The 16,410-nt window shown below is 35.5% G+C and overlaps 1 protein-coding gene across 4 annotated transcripts in view; it reads right to left on the bottom strand.

Moving 5' to 3' along the window:
- The window catches only part of LAMA2 (laminin subunit alpha 2), a 379,619-nt gene that overhangs the window by 105,081 nt on the left and 258,128 nt on the right, over positions 1-16,410 (bottom strand). For all 4 annotated transcript variants that reach the window (XM_083831898.1, XM_083831897.1, XM_083831896.1 and 1 more), the window contains exons 25-31: positions 14,969-15,148; positions 14,043-14,231; positions 13,700-13,938; positions 8,950-9,067; positions 4,858-4,992; positions 4,088-4,212; positions 350-436 (exon numbers count right to left, since the gene is read on the bottom strand). In XM_083831898.1, coding sequence (XP_083688024.1) covers positions 350-436; positions 4,088-4,212; positions 4,858-4,992; positions 8,950-9,067; positions 13,700-13,938; positions 14,043-14,231; positions 14,969-15,148 — 1,073 coding nt within the window. The remainder of the gene's footprint in view (positions 1-349; positions 437-4,087; positions 4,213-4,857; positions 4,993-8,949; positions 9,068-13,699; positions 13,939-14,042; positions 14,232-14,968; positions 15,149-16,410) is intronic.

Genomic DNA, 16,410 nt, shown 5'->3' with positions numbered 1-16,410 from the left:
GGGTAAGAATGACATCAAGTCACACTATAAGTATGGTATCTAATTTTAAGTAAATGTAATGGTTTTTTTTGGTTCATATTCTGAGACACAGGGATAAACAAAACAAAACCAAACAGAAAATACAACTTAGACAAGATTAGTGGTATAAATAACACTGACTATTAATTTACAGCAGGTGTGTGTAGGAATGGCCTATTGTGGCTGACTTTGAACCACATATAGAAGGTAAATAACTTATCCAAAGGAAAGTATTTAAATATTAGTAAACATACATGTATAGCATTGAGGAACATTGCTCTGCTTCATGTGTTGCCCCCCTTTCTCTTCCCTCCTTTTTCGTTTATCCTACCTTTCACAATACTGGCCTTCATATCCACGTGGGCATTCAGTACACCGGTAATCACTAGGTCCTTCCACAACACAAGAAGGGCTGAAACTAAAACAAAAGCAAATAATAATAATAATAATAAAATAAAAAATAGCTTTTTGTGTTCTATTGCATCATCAGTCTAGTCAGCTGGGCAGAGGGGTACATGGTAAGCTCTACACTTCAAAACAAATGGCAGCAGTTTCTTATCTGCTCATAAACACCCATGGGAGACTTTTTTTTTTTTTTTAAATCAAGAATTCTGCAATCATCTTGCTGTGGTAGTGGTAGAATTTAGACAAATGCTGGAAGGGTAGAGCCAATGAGAGTAGGATCCAATGAGACGAGCAAGTCAACAATGCCCATCTTGTAGGCCCATGTGACTGAATGGTGCTCTCATTTAAAGTGATCAAGAAAAGGAAGTAATGGAAATGATGTGAGAGACGCGATTAAGAAACTGAACTAGCAGACATCCAGTCCTTCCAGTTTGATTTAATATTACTTTGAATAAAAGGAAAAGACTTGCCTACAGAGACTAAAAAACCTAAAAGCTATATTCATGATCAGGAAGTGATCATATTTTAATCAAGGATGAGAGTGGATTATTTTTATTAAGTCATGACATACAAGAATAACTGGTGAGTGCAGTGCGTACCTATGGGAACAGTGGAAAGTAGCATGCTTTATTAGTGCATAAAGTGCCTGCACAAACTGTTACAACAACAAAAAAAAGTGCTAGGAGGTGAAAAGAAACACAACTGAATATGAATACTGTAAAAATCATTCAGATATTTGTGGAATAAGATCTAGAAAAGCACAGAGGTAGCTAGTGGTGAGCCCAAAGCTCCTTCCTGGCACAGTACAGTCAGCATCCTACTCTAGCTTGCTTATAATGCATTAAATCGATAGTGATTGAATGAGTAATAAAATTATACCTTTGCAAAAAATGTAAACAAATTGATCTACTACTCACAAATTCATTATCCAACAAGTTTTCAGCTCCACTACAATAGATTCACACCCCTGGAAACAACTCATTCCCTTTGATTTTTTTTTTCAGCTCAGCATGTATGAAGCTGACTGCTGACTGTACAGAAACATAAAACAGTATATAAAACCTAAAACCTTAATGGAGTTCTGTAAAAGTTCATAAATAAAAATAACTGCACCACACATTCATATATATTATCATGTCAGTCATGACATAAGAAGCTAATGAGATGGCTCATTAGCTATCTGTGTTTCATGCAGGTTATGATTATTCAAGTACCATACAATACTTGCATGTACTTTGATTTTTTTTCCTTAGTAGGATCTTAAAGAATTTTCACTAAGCTGCACAGCGCACACAAATCCAACGTGTGATACCTTCATTTTCCACAAATCCAACATATGACACTTTCATTTTCCACCTAATAATATAGCTTTATGGAATGGACCTATCCCACCCAGTTAGGCATGTAGTCTAAGCCAGCTGTTCAGGAATCTTCTATTAGAGATGGAAATATGGAGATGTACAGACAGGTATACACATCCAAAACACTTCCTCCTCTTCCCCCTCTGCAATGGTGGTTTCCTGCTGTTATAGGTGAGTTGCATAGTTTTCTTAAGTCTTCTCTCTTCACTGACTCTACAGGCACATAAATTGTTGATGGCTACAGCTACAGGGGTAGTAAGCCCATCCCTCATGTCTAGAGACATCTGAATCAAGCCCTAAAAAAATTAGCAGTTCTGTTTCTGGACATGCTCAGATCTGTATCTTTTCTTGACAAGTGCAAAGAAACTGGATGACTATCCCATGATTAAGTGTATCTACTAAGCTCAGAATAGGTGTTATTCATCCATCTCCTACAAGGGCTTTTAAACAAAAAAGCCTCTTTACAAGAGCATGATATAAAAGGCTCTGGCAACATAAACTCTCATGCAGACGGTGGAGCAGGTGCTTTGCTTACTCTCCTCCCTTCCTGAGGCAGCTCAGCAATATGAGTGCTCACCCAGGACAAACACACTGCTTGGAGTCCACACATTTCTCAACTGTAGAGCATTTCAGAAACACCAATTTCTTGTGTTTTAAGTTAGCTTTTAGACAAAACAATGAAGTGATTTCTGGAGCACAAATTTGAGAATAAATCTAAATTCTTGTAGCTGAGTGCCATAACCACCCAGGTGGATAGTCCTCCTCATTTTCCAATCTACCATCTGCATTTCTGGGCAACCAAAGGTTCTTAAATCCCAGAACATAAAAAAAAATAAAAAATAAAAAAATTAAGAGGTATTTTCAGCACTTCCTGCTGCTAGTTAGTAACAAAATGTTTTCCTGTGTATTGGCTAATCTGCAAAGCTGAGAAGCTTGGTTGATCTTATTCTTAGCAATTTGAATGTCCTTTGTTGACATCAGTAAATAGAATGAATAACTAAGCCATAGCAGAAAACATGCTTGTGAAAAACAAACAAACAAACAAACAAACAAACAAAACCAAACACAACAGAAAAATCTGTAGTCATAGTATTATAGCATCATAATATGGTTTGGGTTGGAAGGGACCTTAAAAGACCATCTAGTTCCAACCCCCCTGCCATGGACAGAGACACCTCCCTCTAGACCAGGTAGCCCAAAGCTCCATCCAGAATGGCCTTGAACACCCCCCAGGGATGTGGAACAGATTCTCTGGGCAACCTGTGCCAGGGCCTCACTACCCTCAGAATAAAGATTTTTTTCCTTATGTCTAATCTAAATCTGCCCATTTTAGACCACTTTCTAATTTTCTGAAATAAAGGATATTTCTTTTATCTCTTTTTATAATTGTTTTGGCTGTTCTCAGCTTGGTATTTATGAGGTTTGGAAGTTCTCTTAAAAACACTTGCTTTGGATAAAAGATCACAAAGTATTTAGTTACTGTTGTTTGCAAAAGGAATGCCGTCCTTCAAAAACCACTTCAAAATGATAAAATGAAGAAGAGAGAAGAAAAAACCTCTTAGATATACTGGCTGAAATACTCCCAATAACATCCTAAAGGTCAGACAAAACACAGACAAAATGATTTTAAGGAACACTTCCAACCTTTCAAGAGAACAATCCTGAAACACAACCCTTTTTAGAGCAGTACTGTGGTATGATTCCAAATACCATTTAGAACTTCCCAGCAAAACCACGAACAAATCTCAAGTGCTAAAGTATCATCTGTTGGGAACACATGCAGAGACGTCATAGCAAGGCTCATTAGCATAAAGCAACCAACAAAATTTATGCTGCAATAACTATATTGCTTTTAAATTATTCTATCTTTCACAAATTGCCTAAAACTCATGTAACATTAAATAAGGAATCAATAAATTCCACAGTGGAGCAAGAAAGGCACTGTAATACATTTATACCAACATAATATATGAGCATAAGACTTTTTACAGCTCCCTTGTGGCCATATTGTATTTGAGTTCTTCTCTAGCTTCATTTGTGAGAATACCTTTATAACACATATTCATTATCTGTTGAGTATTGCATTTTCTACCACTTATTAATTTATTCATCACAAATTAGCAAGGGAGCAATTTCTGACTTTTAAAGGAAGATCAATTAGCAGAAGTAGATACAAAACTTTTTAGTATGGCTCTGTGTGATACAGTCCTCCTGTAGCCATCTGAAAGAGGACACAGTAAGCCCAAAATTAAATTGTTGTTTGCTGGAAAGGTAAACTCTTTGTTGTGAGTTTTCTTGCTTACTTGTTGCTGGAAATGGACAGGGGACAAGCACAAGGCTGACAGTCCTCCAGAGAGCCTCGGACAATGCCGTAAAATCCCAACGCACATCTCTCACAGTGGGGACCAGCAGTATTGTGCTGACAATCCTGCAGAGAAAGGAGCCAGAATGAAAGCTGTATTTGATAATTACAAGAAAGCAGACAACATTTTGTTCCCAACCTCAGGGATTCAAATGAATTGAGATTCATAATTTTTTTCTCCCTGATACGATTCGCAGTGGGACTGCTTGCTTTAAGCATCTATCAAAGGCATGCTGTGTTACATATGGGCTTACACAGTGAAAGAATGAAGGCCTGTAGCTAGCAAGATGAATCCTAAGGAATTTTTTAACCCATTCATCCCTTCTTCTCTTCTCTGTTCCAGACACCAAAGCAGCGGAAATAATTGATTAAAATTCAGTCTTACTGTATCAGGTCAAGTGTATTCCTGCCCTTAAGAGCAGCATTATGTTTATTGCAAGACACATGTACCTTTAGTTTGCAGGTTTTAATTTTTCTTTTTATACAAATAGTAATTCAGAGGCAAAAAATTACCGCATAATCTTAACCCCAGAAAATCAGAATGGAAAACTTTAAGGGTAGACAGTTTGCTTCTTTTGGTCCAGTAACTTTTAGAGCAATTTATGTAAAATTGGATTAAAATAACATCCTTTATTTTAATTTGGTCCAGCTACACAGCTTATGAATTTTACATTAAGTTTAACCTAGTGCACAAATTCAGAAATGTAATACCTGACAAACTGATGTTTCAGGGTCACACATAGTACTGTGTCCATGACATTGACACACAACACAGGCACCTAAGGACTGACCAGGTGTCCTTCCTGCATGTGAGGTTGGAAGCCTATAAAATCCTGGAGAGCATGACTACAATAAAAAAGATGCAGAAGAAAACAGATCATTACAGAGTGGACTGGGTATAGGAAGCATTGCAAGCTCATCTTTCCAATCACCAGTTTTTACAAGTTGTGAAAAGAACCTGACAGGCTTCCAGCTGTGTTACAAACAATATACAGCACTTTACAGATAAAAAGAGCCAGCCCTAATTGGAAACATTGCTGAAAAATCCCTGGAGCACTCCATTGGTACCAGGCTTTTCATATTACAGCTTGAGACCTTTCATTCAAATGCCGAACACCTTACTGTTCTCACTGTGCATCAAACATCCTTCCTTTCATTTCTTAAGAATAAGGTTTGTTTTCAACATAATTTTTTTGCATGGACTGTGGAGAGCAAGCACGATGATTCTGTTTTCTTCACCCTTGGTGAGTTTTTCAGGTTTGACAAGCTAATATCTGCCTACATACTGCCTGATGGATAACAAGCAAAAGCCGAACAACAATAATCAAAAAAATGGCTGCATGGCTGCATTATTTATAGCTATATAATGTAAAGTCTATAAAAGTAGAGAATTCAAAATATTAAAGGTTTTCCATGTCTAGAGACTATTAGCTCCAAATCATATTTATCTATCACTGAGTGCCCCCTACCCAAATTTGGCAGTAAAATTCTAAAAGCAACCCCAAAATTACTAGCAAAGTTGACACATGCAAAATCCAGCACTTGATCTTTATTTCAGGCTTATTATGGAAATGTATCAAAGTGTCTACATGTTTCCCAGAAAGCACACAGCTACAGCAGCATAAAAATAGAAACAGGACCATTTTGATAGTTCAGACCATTAGGGATAAGACCATTAGGGATAAGACAGACAAGTCACTTATCCCATATATAAACCCCACCACCTAGTGGTGCTAGGAGCCTGTGAATGCGGTCATTTCCTACTCTTGACCTAATTTTGTGCTTTTTGGACAGTGTGAGCAGTACACCTTTTCACAAAGCAGTAAAAGGGATGCAAAATAAACAAAAAAGAACCTGGAGTAAGTAACTTTTTATTATCAAAAGCTGGATTCTCCAGTCAAGCACTGCCTGACATGCTAGATTCTATTCATACAATACCTCTCTGACAGTTTTATAATCACTGCCAAAACATCCAGGAGTAAGTTATGGAAAGAGCATAAACACAATTATTTTCTTTAGAATCATATGGAAAGTAATCTAACTTACTTCTGCTTTTTCCCTTTATTTTGACTTAGACTACATTAAGATCCCTGAAACATAAAAACTGTCTATCTGCTTTTCCATGGTTTGTGAAGAATTCCAATTTAGATAAATAATCTCATATATGAAAGTAATTTTGTTTCTTACTATAATTTCTTATTTTTTCTCCCCTCTCCATTCCCAAAGGAGCTGTTGTCCAAATATAAAATGGTACGTAGCACAGATTGACAAGTTCTGAGTGACTTAAGGATCAGGGTATAAATATATGGTACATCCTCAAACAAATCTAATTTTTTTTTTCAGATATGCAATTGACATTCGTGTCACCTATTTTGATCTAAGCATTTCTGAGATGAAACAGGACATAGACAAAAGATGAAGTAATAGACTGTTTTTCATTAATAGTTTGGAGGTGTTTCAGAAGTAGCCATCAGGGAAACTCTTACCACTGTTTTATCAGCCTGCTTCCAGATTAAAAGAAAAAGGATATAAATGTCCTTACAATGAAATTACAGACATTACAGGACAAACCATGAAATAGATACGTTATCTATTTATGTTAGCATTTGCTTAAAGATGTCTGGATATCAGGTATTTTTTTCTCCTGTTGAAATTAGATAAACCTTCACAGAACACACCACAACCTTCACTAAGCACACTAAAAATAAACTAAGATATGAGCATGTGAAGATTACACAATTAAGCACGAAGTACGAAGGTTGCAACTGAGACATTTATTCTAGCCCCTGGTGTGAATTAAAATAAAGTTCTAATTACATTATCATATATTTTCCTTGGAAAATGTAGTTTGTTACAGTAATTTAAACCAAACAACTGTACTTCTGAGCAACTGCTGAAGCATTATTTTCTCATATATGTATATTTACATACATTCAGGTATATGCTCTTACCCAAAAAGCATGCAGAGAAAATGCCTTCATTAATTTCCTTTCACACATTTCCTATGAACTCACTGTTCCTGTTGCCTCATTTGCTGCATAAAACAGTTCTGCACAACATCTGAAATGTAACAGTGCATTTTCCCTTGATTTCCTTACTCCAAATTTTCTGCTGTTGCTGGTTCTGGGGAACCCTTTACAAGATCCTGTTCAGTCAGGATGGCTGAGGGATTTTGACTGAGAATACTCAAGGTGTTGCTCCCTGCTACCTCCACCTAGCAACAAAAGCATTTGGAATTTCTGGTACTGCTTAAATAACGTAAACATGCTGTTTTGCACACACAGCAACTGCAAGGCCCATCATCAGGAGCACACACAGTCATAAACATTAATTAACTTCTATTCTGCAGTCAGAGGTTTACACATCTTAAACTCTTTCTATGGTACCTATTATAAGACATTTTACAAAGCACACAAGCCAAATGATTTTCTATAAAACTTGGGAATTTCTGAAATGTAATTTTCAGCATGAAAATATTTAGATAAGTAAAAAATAAATATAGCACATGTACAAGAAGCACCAAGTTCACTCAGTTGACCACCAATTTTTTCCTGGTGTTCAATGACTTAGATATTTACCAAACTTCAACTGTTCAGGACAAAAGTTTTTATTAGTATCAGTTCTATTTTATTTTCTTTTAGGGGACAGTGGTTTGACTACTTCTAAGAATAAAGCAAAACGCACTACTTGGACCACGTTCCAGAATTTTTGCTCCTTCTTAAAAGAATGTGTATGGACTGAGCAAGATCTTGTTATGGGAACCTCATAAAAGCACTGGAAGAATAATATTTGAGGGGAGTAAAGTGAAAGGGTATCTGCCAGGTCACAGCGGTCCTATGTATTTTCATAAATACACTTGGACAAATCACAAGCTTTCAGAAAACTGAAAGTTTGAACATGAGCAGTAGATATTGGCTAAAGCTTTGAAAACATTTTCCATGAAGCTTATTTCATGAAGTGCAGATGTGACAGCATGGATCTCATCTCCAGTCTTAAGGTATTTGCTGTTTTGGGCACTTAAGCAGCATGCAAAATAAGAACAAAGTGGGCATCTTTTAATCTTATTAGTGTTGGCACACAAAGGAATGTGACTGTAACACTTTCAAGGAGAAAGATAAATATGATGAATTTACAGGTTCTAAATTATGACCTTTTTGACCAGCTGCTCAGAATGCACTATTTCAGGTTTTTGTTTTGCAATCGCTTTTCTTTTTATTTATTTCTTTTGCTATTTGAGTTATTCATTATAGTGCAAAAATTAAGAAATCAAATTGAAATGCTGTTTTTTTATTTTTCAAAATAAAATATTTCAATCAATCATAAAGCCTTAAAAAAACTTTACATGGGAATTGAAATAACAGGCAAGGCAAACTGAAAAATCTGGAAACCTTTATAAAAGGGAATTTCAAAATTCTGCATGGGTATGTTTTTATTGCTTGATTCCACAATTTTAATAACAATCTTTTATTTATATATTTTTTTGTTTCCAAGTTTATAGTTATACTTTGTTTTCTGAATTTCATTCAATTGACAGATCATTAAATTTTTATAAATAAGTAGTATGTAACCTTTAATTATTCATTATTACCAATGTTAATTTGTAGTTTACTTACAGGAATCAATAATTTATAGAATTTATTATTATTGGACATAAAAGCTTCTTATGTTTTGTTTTTCTCTACAGACGCTGTGAATCATGGTCATGATAAAATGGTGCATATATTCTCTAATTGCTTATCACATCTTACTAATCAATGGAAAACAAAAAGCATAAAGACTTTTACTGGAAGTTTACTACTGTACCTCACAAGACAAACCAGAATAACCCTGTGGGCAGACACATTGCTCGATCAAGTAAGCCTGAGGAGTCATTCCAGACACAGTGCCACCTTCAGCAACTTCCATTGAGATCTCAGAAATCCTGAAAAAAAAAAAAAAAACAAAAAAAAAAACAGAAAGAGTGGAGGAGTAAATATCTCTAATAAGAGTAATGAAGCACTAACTCAAAACCAGTTAGTTCATAGTCAGCTAGCATGGTGGAACATGGACTTATTTAGCTGTCTGTAGACTTCTTCATCTACAGGAGATAAAACACTATTTTTGCTCTTCCTAAGGAAATAGCAAAGCTATCAGCACCTCCAGCCTCACTGTCCATTTCCAGACAATCAATTAAATAACTTTTCTAATTGATTCTACTTTTTTTTTTTTTAAATCTCTTTTCAGTGAAACTATTAACAACAGCTCAAATCTGATTCTTCATTCAGAGGGACTCATTAAGAAACCGAAGTTGCATACTAAATGCAGTTCCAATTCATGATACTCAGAGGTACAGCAATAAAATTGTTCACTACATGATCTTTTAATGAGGAAACTATTTAAAAAATCTATCCCCTGCAACTAAACCAGTCTAGCAAGCTCTAGAGCAGTCTTCAAAATGCGGATTTCGTTTGTCTTTCTTTGCAGGAAGAGCTGTAGCCAGATATCCATTTTTTCTTAGGATCATCTAGATATATAAACAATTTAAAGCAAACAAAAAATCCTACCACAAAGGCATCCAGCATTATCAGAAATGGTTATATTTCATGGCAGAGCATCCAACACTAACCTTTGAAATATTTATTTGCTTTGATAACGATATCATTGCCCCCCAGCCACTCCCTGTCTTTCCAGCATGCATGCTGACCTGACATACAGGGCTTTAATGAAATACACTTAATCCTAATTGACCCCAGTGTTGTTCTTTTAGCTTACTTCTTTATTTTGGGGTTTGTTAATTTGTTTAAATGAATATTGTGATCTGAAACCCCTACAAGTTTTTGATAAATAAGGAGGTTAGAATAGTGTAAAATTTTAAAGCTTCAAATAAAATGCCAACCTAAGAGAAAATGTGGAAGAATATGTGAATAGCTAGCTGAATAATCATACATAATGCTGCTACAATCTTTTCATCAAGTGTCTGTGCATAGGGTTAATGCCCAGAAAGTCACAGAAATGCTCATCTTCTGTTCATGCTCATAGCCTGCTCATTTACTCCCCAAACTTGATTACTGAGCTACCGTGGCACTGTTCTGCACATCAGCCCATAGGCACCGATGTCAGGATGACTGTAGGAAAAGCAAAAGCTCACTGCTGGGGAGTTTTGTGATTGAATGTAGGTGAGCAGAACTATACCTTTTAATACCCTGTGTCAAAGCAAAACCCCCCAGTCATCTAGTAACGTTAACCCTGTGCTCTCTTCTTACCACTTGAAGAAAGGGGTTCAGTGGAGCAGGGAAATTGAAAAAAAAAAACACACAAATAAACAAAACCAGATCAAAACAGAAAACTGAAAATAAAGAGGGCAAAAACATTTAGATCTGATGTGTCAATGCAAGCATACATTGAAATCTCTGTACATTTAATAGAGAAACAAAATGAAACGTGCCTCCACATCACCTTCAAGGCTCAGACAATAGTCTGTGTGCTGCAGAAAAACTATTTACTGTCAGAAGCTGAATTTACATAATAATATACTCTGGGACCACAAAGCTACATGTTGTTTGTGTGAAAATGTTACTTAAGGAAGGTCAGGCTTGGCTGATTCTTGGAACATGTCTAATAGGAAGCAGTCTAGCAACTGCTATCTGATCAGTGTCAGGGATATTGAAATAATTCACAGTCAAATTGAAAGCATACTTCCAATTGAAACTAATTTATTATCACAGCCCAGTTGCCTGCAAAGCAAAACAAAATCTAATAAAAGAAATGTTTCAACTTAGAGTGGTGAATGTGAAAATGAGGGCAACAAAATGAACACTATAGGACAAAAATGTTTGGCTTTGGATTCTGAGCAGAAATCTCTAAATCACTAGTAATGCTGCAGCTTTGAAGAAAGAAAAAAAAGCCCAAAACATTAGCATTGCTGCTAAGCTATATAACTAACACCAGAACTAGGCTATTTTTATTTTTCTGTCACCTGCCACTGCTCTACTTTTAAATGCTTTTCCTATAGCTTGTCATTTATCTGCATCTTTTAAACTCTGAAATTGAAATTAAGACATTATCAACACACTTAAAAAATTAAAAGGACTTAATATATGGTATTTTCTTAATGCCATCCCAGTTTTCCTTGCCTTATACTTTTCCACTACATACAGTCAGGTAGAAAGAGAAATTTTAGCAGTTTATAAACCTGCATAACACACACTATTTAAACAAATGTTTTATTGTAAGTCATTTAATTCAAACATATGTTTAAAGTTGAGCACATGCTTAAATATTGTCTTTAGAGAGTCTCAGCCTATTTTTAATAAAAGCCTGCAATTCTTATTCAAGCTAATATCCCACTAACCTTTATGAACATTTTGGGGAATTTACTTTGTGGTCTTAAGCAAAACTTCCTTTTAAATAATTCAAGGTACTAACTTGAAAAAAACAATAATGCACTAGAGATGCATATTTTCTACTTATAGTCTCAGATGCCATGTGATGAGTATTACCTATGTAACTAGACAGAAATCATAAAAATCTGTTGTAACATAACCACCTCCAAAATCAAACATATTATTGTATGTGAGGTTATGACTTCAGATGGAGAGTTGTCAGAGAGAACAGCTGAACTCTTCACTAAGTTCTGCTGTCATATAAAATGTTACATTGTGAAATGTGATGCTGTAAAAATACATTTTAGTTCTCTAAGTGACACCCTGCAGACCTGCTCTAAAACAGAAGTCATTCTGTTCCGTTAAATGCCTCATTACTAGGTAGGCTTGATAAACTGGTGGCGTATAACAATGCAGGTGTAGATCAGACATGATACGATGATTATATACATCTCAGAACAAAATTATGAAAATGGAATTTCATTTTAGTAACTTTGATTACAGTGCTTGAGCCGGGATAGCGTTCAGCTTCTTCTTCCACAGCTGAATTAGGATCTGTAGTACACAAAGGGAAGGGTGTGCAGAAACAGACCCAAAACATGGATAATGCTTCTCGAATTTTCCATGTCACATTGGAGTTACTTACATACCTCTTTCCATAAGAATTCCTTGTACTTGTAATACAATATCCTAAAAGGACTATGCCAAAAATAAATGAGATCAATGCAAAACATTTATGGCATCTGTTGTTAATACTTAGTATCGACCCAGTGCAAGTTGGATATATATACACTTCTTTATGTTTGTTGTCATACAAAGCTGCGTTATACATGCCCCTACTATTCACTCTCATAAACGTCAAAGTGCATGTTATTACAGACATGCTTGTAACGTAGAAATATAGAAATGATTTTAGCCTATCACTTTCATGATAGAATTATAAAAAGGACCTCTGTAGACCTTTGGAGTTTATCTCCAGTTATTCCTGTGTCCTTGCTATTATTATTATTATTATTTTCTTGCAAAGGCCATTGTGATTTTATTATCAAAAACTTTTAGGAATAGTTTATACAACCTATTCCAGAACTTCTTTACCCCCAGAAAGTTTTCTTTCATGTCTAATGTAAATCTTTCCAGATGAAGTTCAAGCTCATTTCTTTTTTTAACTCACCCACCATGGCAACAGAGAACTGATTCTTTTCTTTCTCTTTGTGACAACATTTTATACATCTTAAGGCAGATTCTAATTTCTGAATAAATGTGGTTCTTTACATCTTCTCTCACAGGTCACATTTTCTGACCTCTGATGATGTTCACTGTTCTCCTCTAAATGCTTTAATCATTTTTTCAAAGCCGGATGCTTAGACTTTTTTAGTGGTGGCTGTAATTAAAAGATTAATTCTTTGCACTTTGCAGAATGTTCCTGTTTATACATCCAGGTAGAATATTTGCATTTCTCAATAACATATTATTACAGAATCATGTACATCTGGCAATACGCTGCAAACAACAGACCTTCTTTGAAGAACAGGTAATTTAGCAGTTGTTCCTTGTTCACATATTTTGTTCAATTGACTACTCCTTTCAAAGTATAAACACTTACAGTTAACCTTTAGACTGCAGCCAGATTTTTGTATTATGCCTCTTATATTGCTATCTGATGTTTATATTGCTTCCTAATTTCACGTTCACTTCAAATTTAGTAAGCATTCTCTTTATTTCATCATCTGACTTACTAATGATTAAACTGAGAAGAAAATACTGAGTTTATCTGCTCCTAATATATTTGATTAAGTACCATTTCATTAAAGGCACACTCTGTTCCTCTTTGACTATTTATTTCAGTTCCAACTTGCAAGAAAAAAAAAAACCTTCATATGCTAACATTTACATTTAATTACAGCATCTTTTCAAAAAGTGAATATTTATAACAATACTTTGGAATTGTTTCAAGATGTCTACCTACATGCGTTTTCTCTTCAAGGATCCTGAAAATGAAGTTTTCATTTGCCTATTATGATTTTTATTTTCTATCAGATAAAATCCCCCTCTCCACCATCTTCTGCTACGCTGAACGCTAACTCCTGTTCATCTAGTAACTGCTTAAGTTTTGAATAAAAATTCTGTTGGGAAGCTCTATCACTTTATCTGTGTCTACTGCACTATTTCAGACCATTGCATGAAACAGTTACCTGCTCTGCCTCATGATATTGCCATGAGTAGCCTTAATAAGAATGTAATGAACATCATACAACACATTCAGGAAGTCTTCCCGGGATACAGCTCTATTTGTTCTTGAGTCATCTCCATAATGTTTCCAGGTGAAATCTGCCTGGGACACCGTCCTATTGACTGCTGGGTTATCATGATAATATTCCCAGGGCACAGTGTTTCTTCCTCTTTGGTCATCACCATAATATTCCCATTCATGCTGAAAGACAGATACAAACACAGATAATTCCATAATTATTAACAGTATTAAAAAGAAACAATTGCCTATGTTATGGAAAAAAAACAGATAGATAGAAGCATTACCTCTGTCATCTCTATCTCATGCCTTGTCAGCTGCCCAATCAGAGGGGCTGCCATATGCCGGACAATAATTCTTGTATGGGTGGGAGGGCCACCTTTGATGATCACTTGGGGGTAATAAGTGGTAAAACCTGTTTCTTCTCGTGCTTCAAAGTAGATTGCATATTTCAGTTTCCCTCCATAAGCAGTCAGCTAACAAAGCAAAACACAAAGTACAAAAAGAAATCTCATTTCCAGTTAGCTAAAAATAAATTCCTGGGTATGCGTAGAAGATAGATACACTCTGCACCTGTACACAATCTGATGAATGCATGTGTAGCATAAAATAGCAGTACGTGCTTGGGGAACTATCTGGGAATAAGGGCTGTGTTCAAAAATACCCATCATCAATTTGTCATTGTACCACACATTGTACTAAACAACAACAAAAAAACCAAGTGTTAGCTATTTCTTTTTGTCTGTCTTAGTGCTCCCAAAAGTTTGTGTTTAGAAAAAAAGGAATATCTAAGCACTCCTAAGCCAAACCAAGAAGTATAAAAAGTACAAAATAAAACAAATACAGAGGTGCATAATAATAACAACCTTCAAAAGAAGGTTTATTTCAGTCATTTTCTCCTCCGTGACTTACAAAGATCTGGCATTTTATCTTAAAATGGAAAGAAACAAAAAGTTACAAGAGAGTTATATTAGTTAATGAAGCTTATTTTTTTAATTAAGGTTTTTATGAGAAAATCTATCCTGTAGAAAATAGTACATGTGAATACCTATTTTAAAATAGCGTTTGTTACAGACTTACAGATTTCCATGGTAATGGAGACAGGTACTTTCTACTGTGCCCAGTGGAAGGGAAAAAAGGTATTGTGAAACACAAATATATAATACAATAATATGTAAAACCATGTCAGTATTCAGTGGAATCTAATGTTTACCTTTCGTCCTTCAAACTGCTCTGGAAGTCTCCAGTAAACAGGTTCTGAATGGAGAACTTGCATCACCTGCTCTATATTTGCTACTATTTCAGGAGGCTGGAATGCAATCCCTGAAAGAGTGCTGTGCTGAAGGTTTTCATCCACCAGTGGCAGAATCATTTGCTCTGGCTTCAAGGTCACCTATGCATGTTCAAAAGAATCAAGAAGAAAATCAAGACTGTTTTTCCCCATGAAAGAATATCACTGTTAGTCTTTAAATTTTAACTCTTAAAAAAATATTGCTAAGGAATGTCATTTCACATCATGAGCCATTTGTCAAAAACCAGTCTTATTACTCCTTCAGAAATGGAGAAAGGGTGTTAATAATGACTTCTCCCTCAAGCCTTTTGCATCCTGTCCTCATGTTGACAAAGAATGTACTAGCACTGTTTGAAATAGTTTTATTAGTGACTGATCCAATTAATTTTATTAATGGGATTTTCATAGTGCTATTTCAGTCTTGGGCCTCCTTTGTTCAGAGTGTGAGAAACATACATTACAATGAAGCATACTTCTCACCAACACTTAATATACATCACTAGGTTTTGCAGAACACAGCATCTGATCCCTTTGTACTTTTATGCAATAATCAAGCTAAGTGTTCTATGATTAATGCAGACAGTGAGGGCTCAGGGTTTATGCAACTAAATTCAGATCTAATAAAAAACATAAGGATGCTATGTAGATACTTGTAAGGTTTTTTTTGACTTGTTGAGTCACAATAGCATGATACAGAAATCATTAATTTTGATCAAAAACTGTAATAAGTGTCTTAGTAATTCTGTGCAGATAAAAGTATCACAGAAAGGGATGGTATCAAAAGTGCTGTCTCCTAAAGAGCGAGGAAAGGGAAGAAAACTAATTCAGAATCTTATCCCTAATAGTCATCCCATCAACAGACTGTTCATGAGATAGGGATCAGGTAGTCAGGAATCACCCAAGCTCTGAGCTGTACTTTAAGCATTTTGGTATTTCCATTTACATCAGCATCTATGGACTGACCAGGCATTGAAGCATTCCCAGCAACTGCCATCCCTAAGTGAGGTTTCCTGAGTTCCTACCATGACTGTATTTTAGACATCAAGAAAGTGGTCAACAAATTTGAATTTCAGGAAAGCCTTTCCCTTAATGTCATATAGCACAACATTCACTTGTCTAAATATGTCTAATGGCATTTGAGACACCTGAGAGCATTTGAAATAACCACTAGCAGGTGGAAGAATCCACTGGCACCCAATTTACAATTTTGAATCGTTTCTGAAATAGATCAGAGTTCCAAAAACCAGATGTGTACATATACTCATTTAGATGTGAGCATAAATATGAGAGTAAATACTGAGAACCTGAGACACACAAAATAATCAGGAGGTTTAAATTATCTTTTTGCACTGTGCTGCCACAAA

Source organism: Anser anser (assembly GCF_964211835.1).
Source record: "Anser anser genome assembly, chromosome: 3".
Lineage (NCBI taxonomy): Eukaryota > Metazoa > Chordata > Aves > Anseriformes > Anatidae > Anser > Anser anser.
Note: the sequence above shows the minus strand (reverse complement) of the source record. Positions and strands in the feature narration are given on the sequence as shown.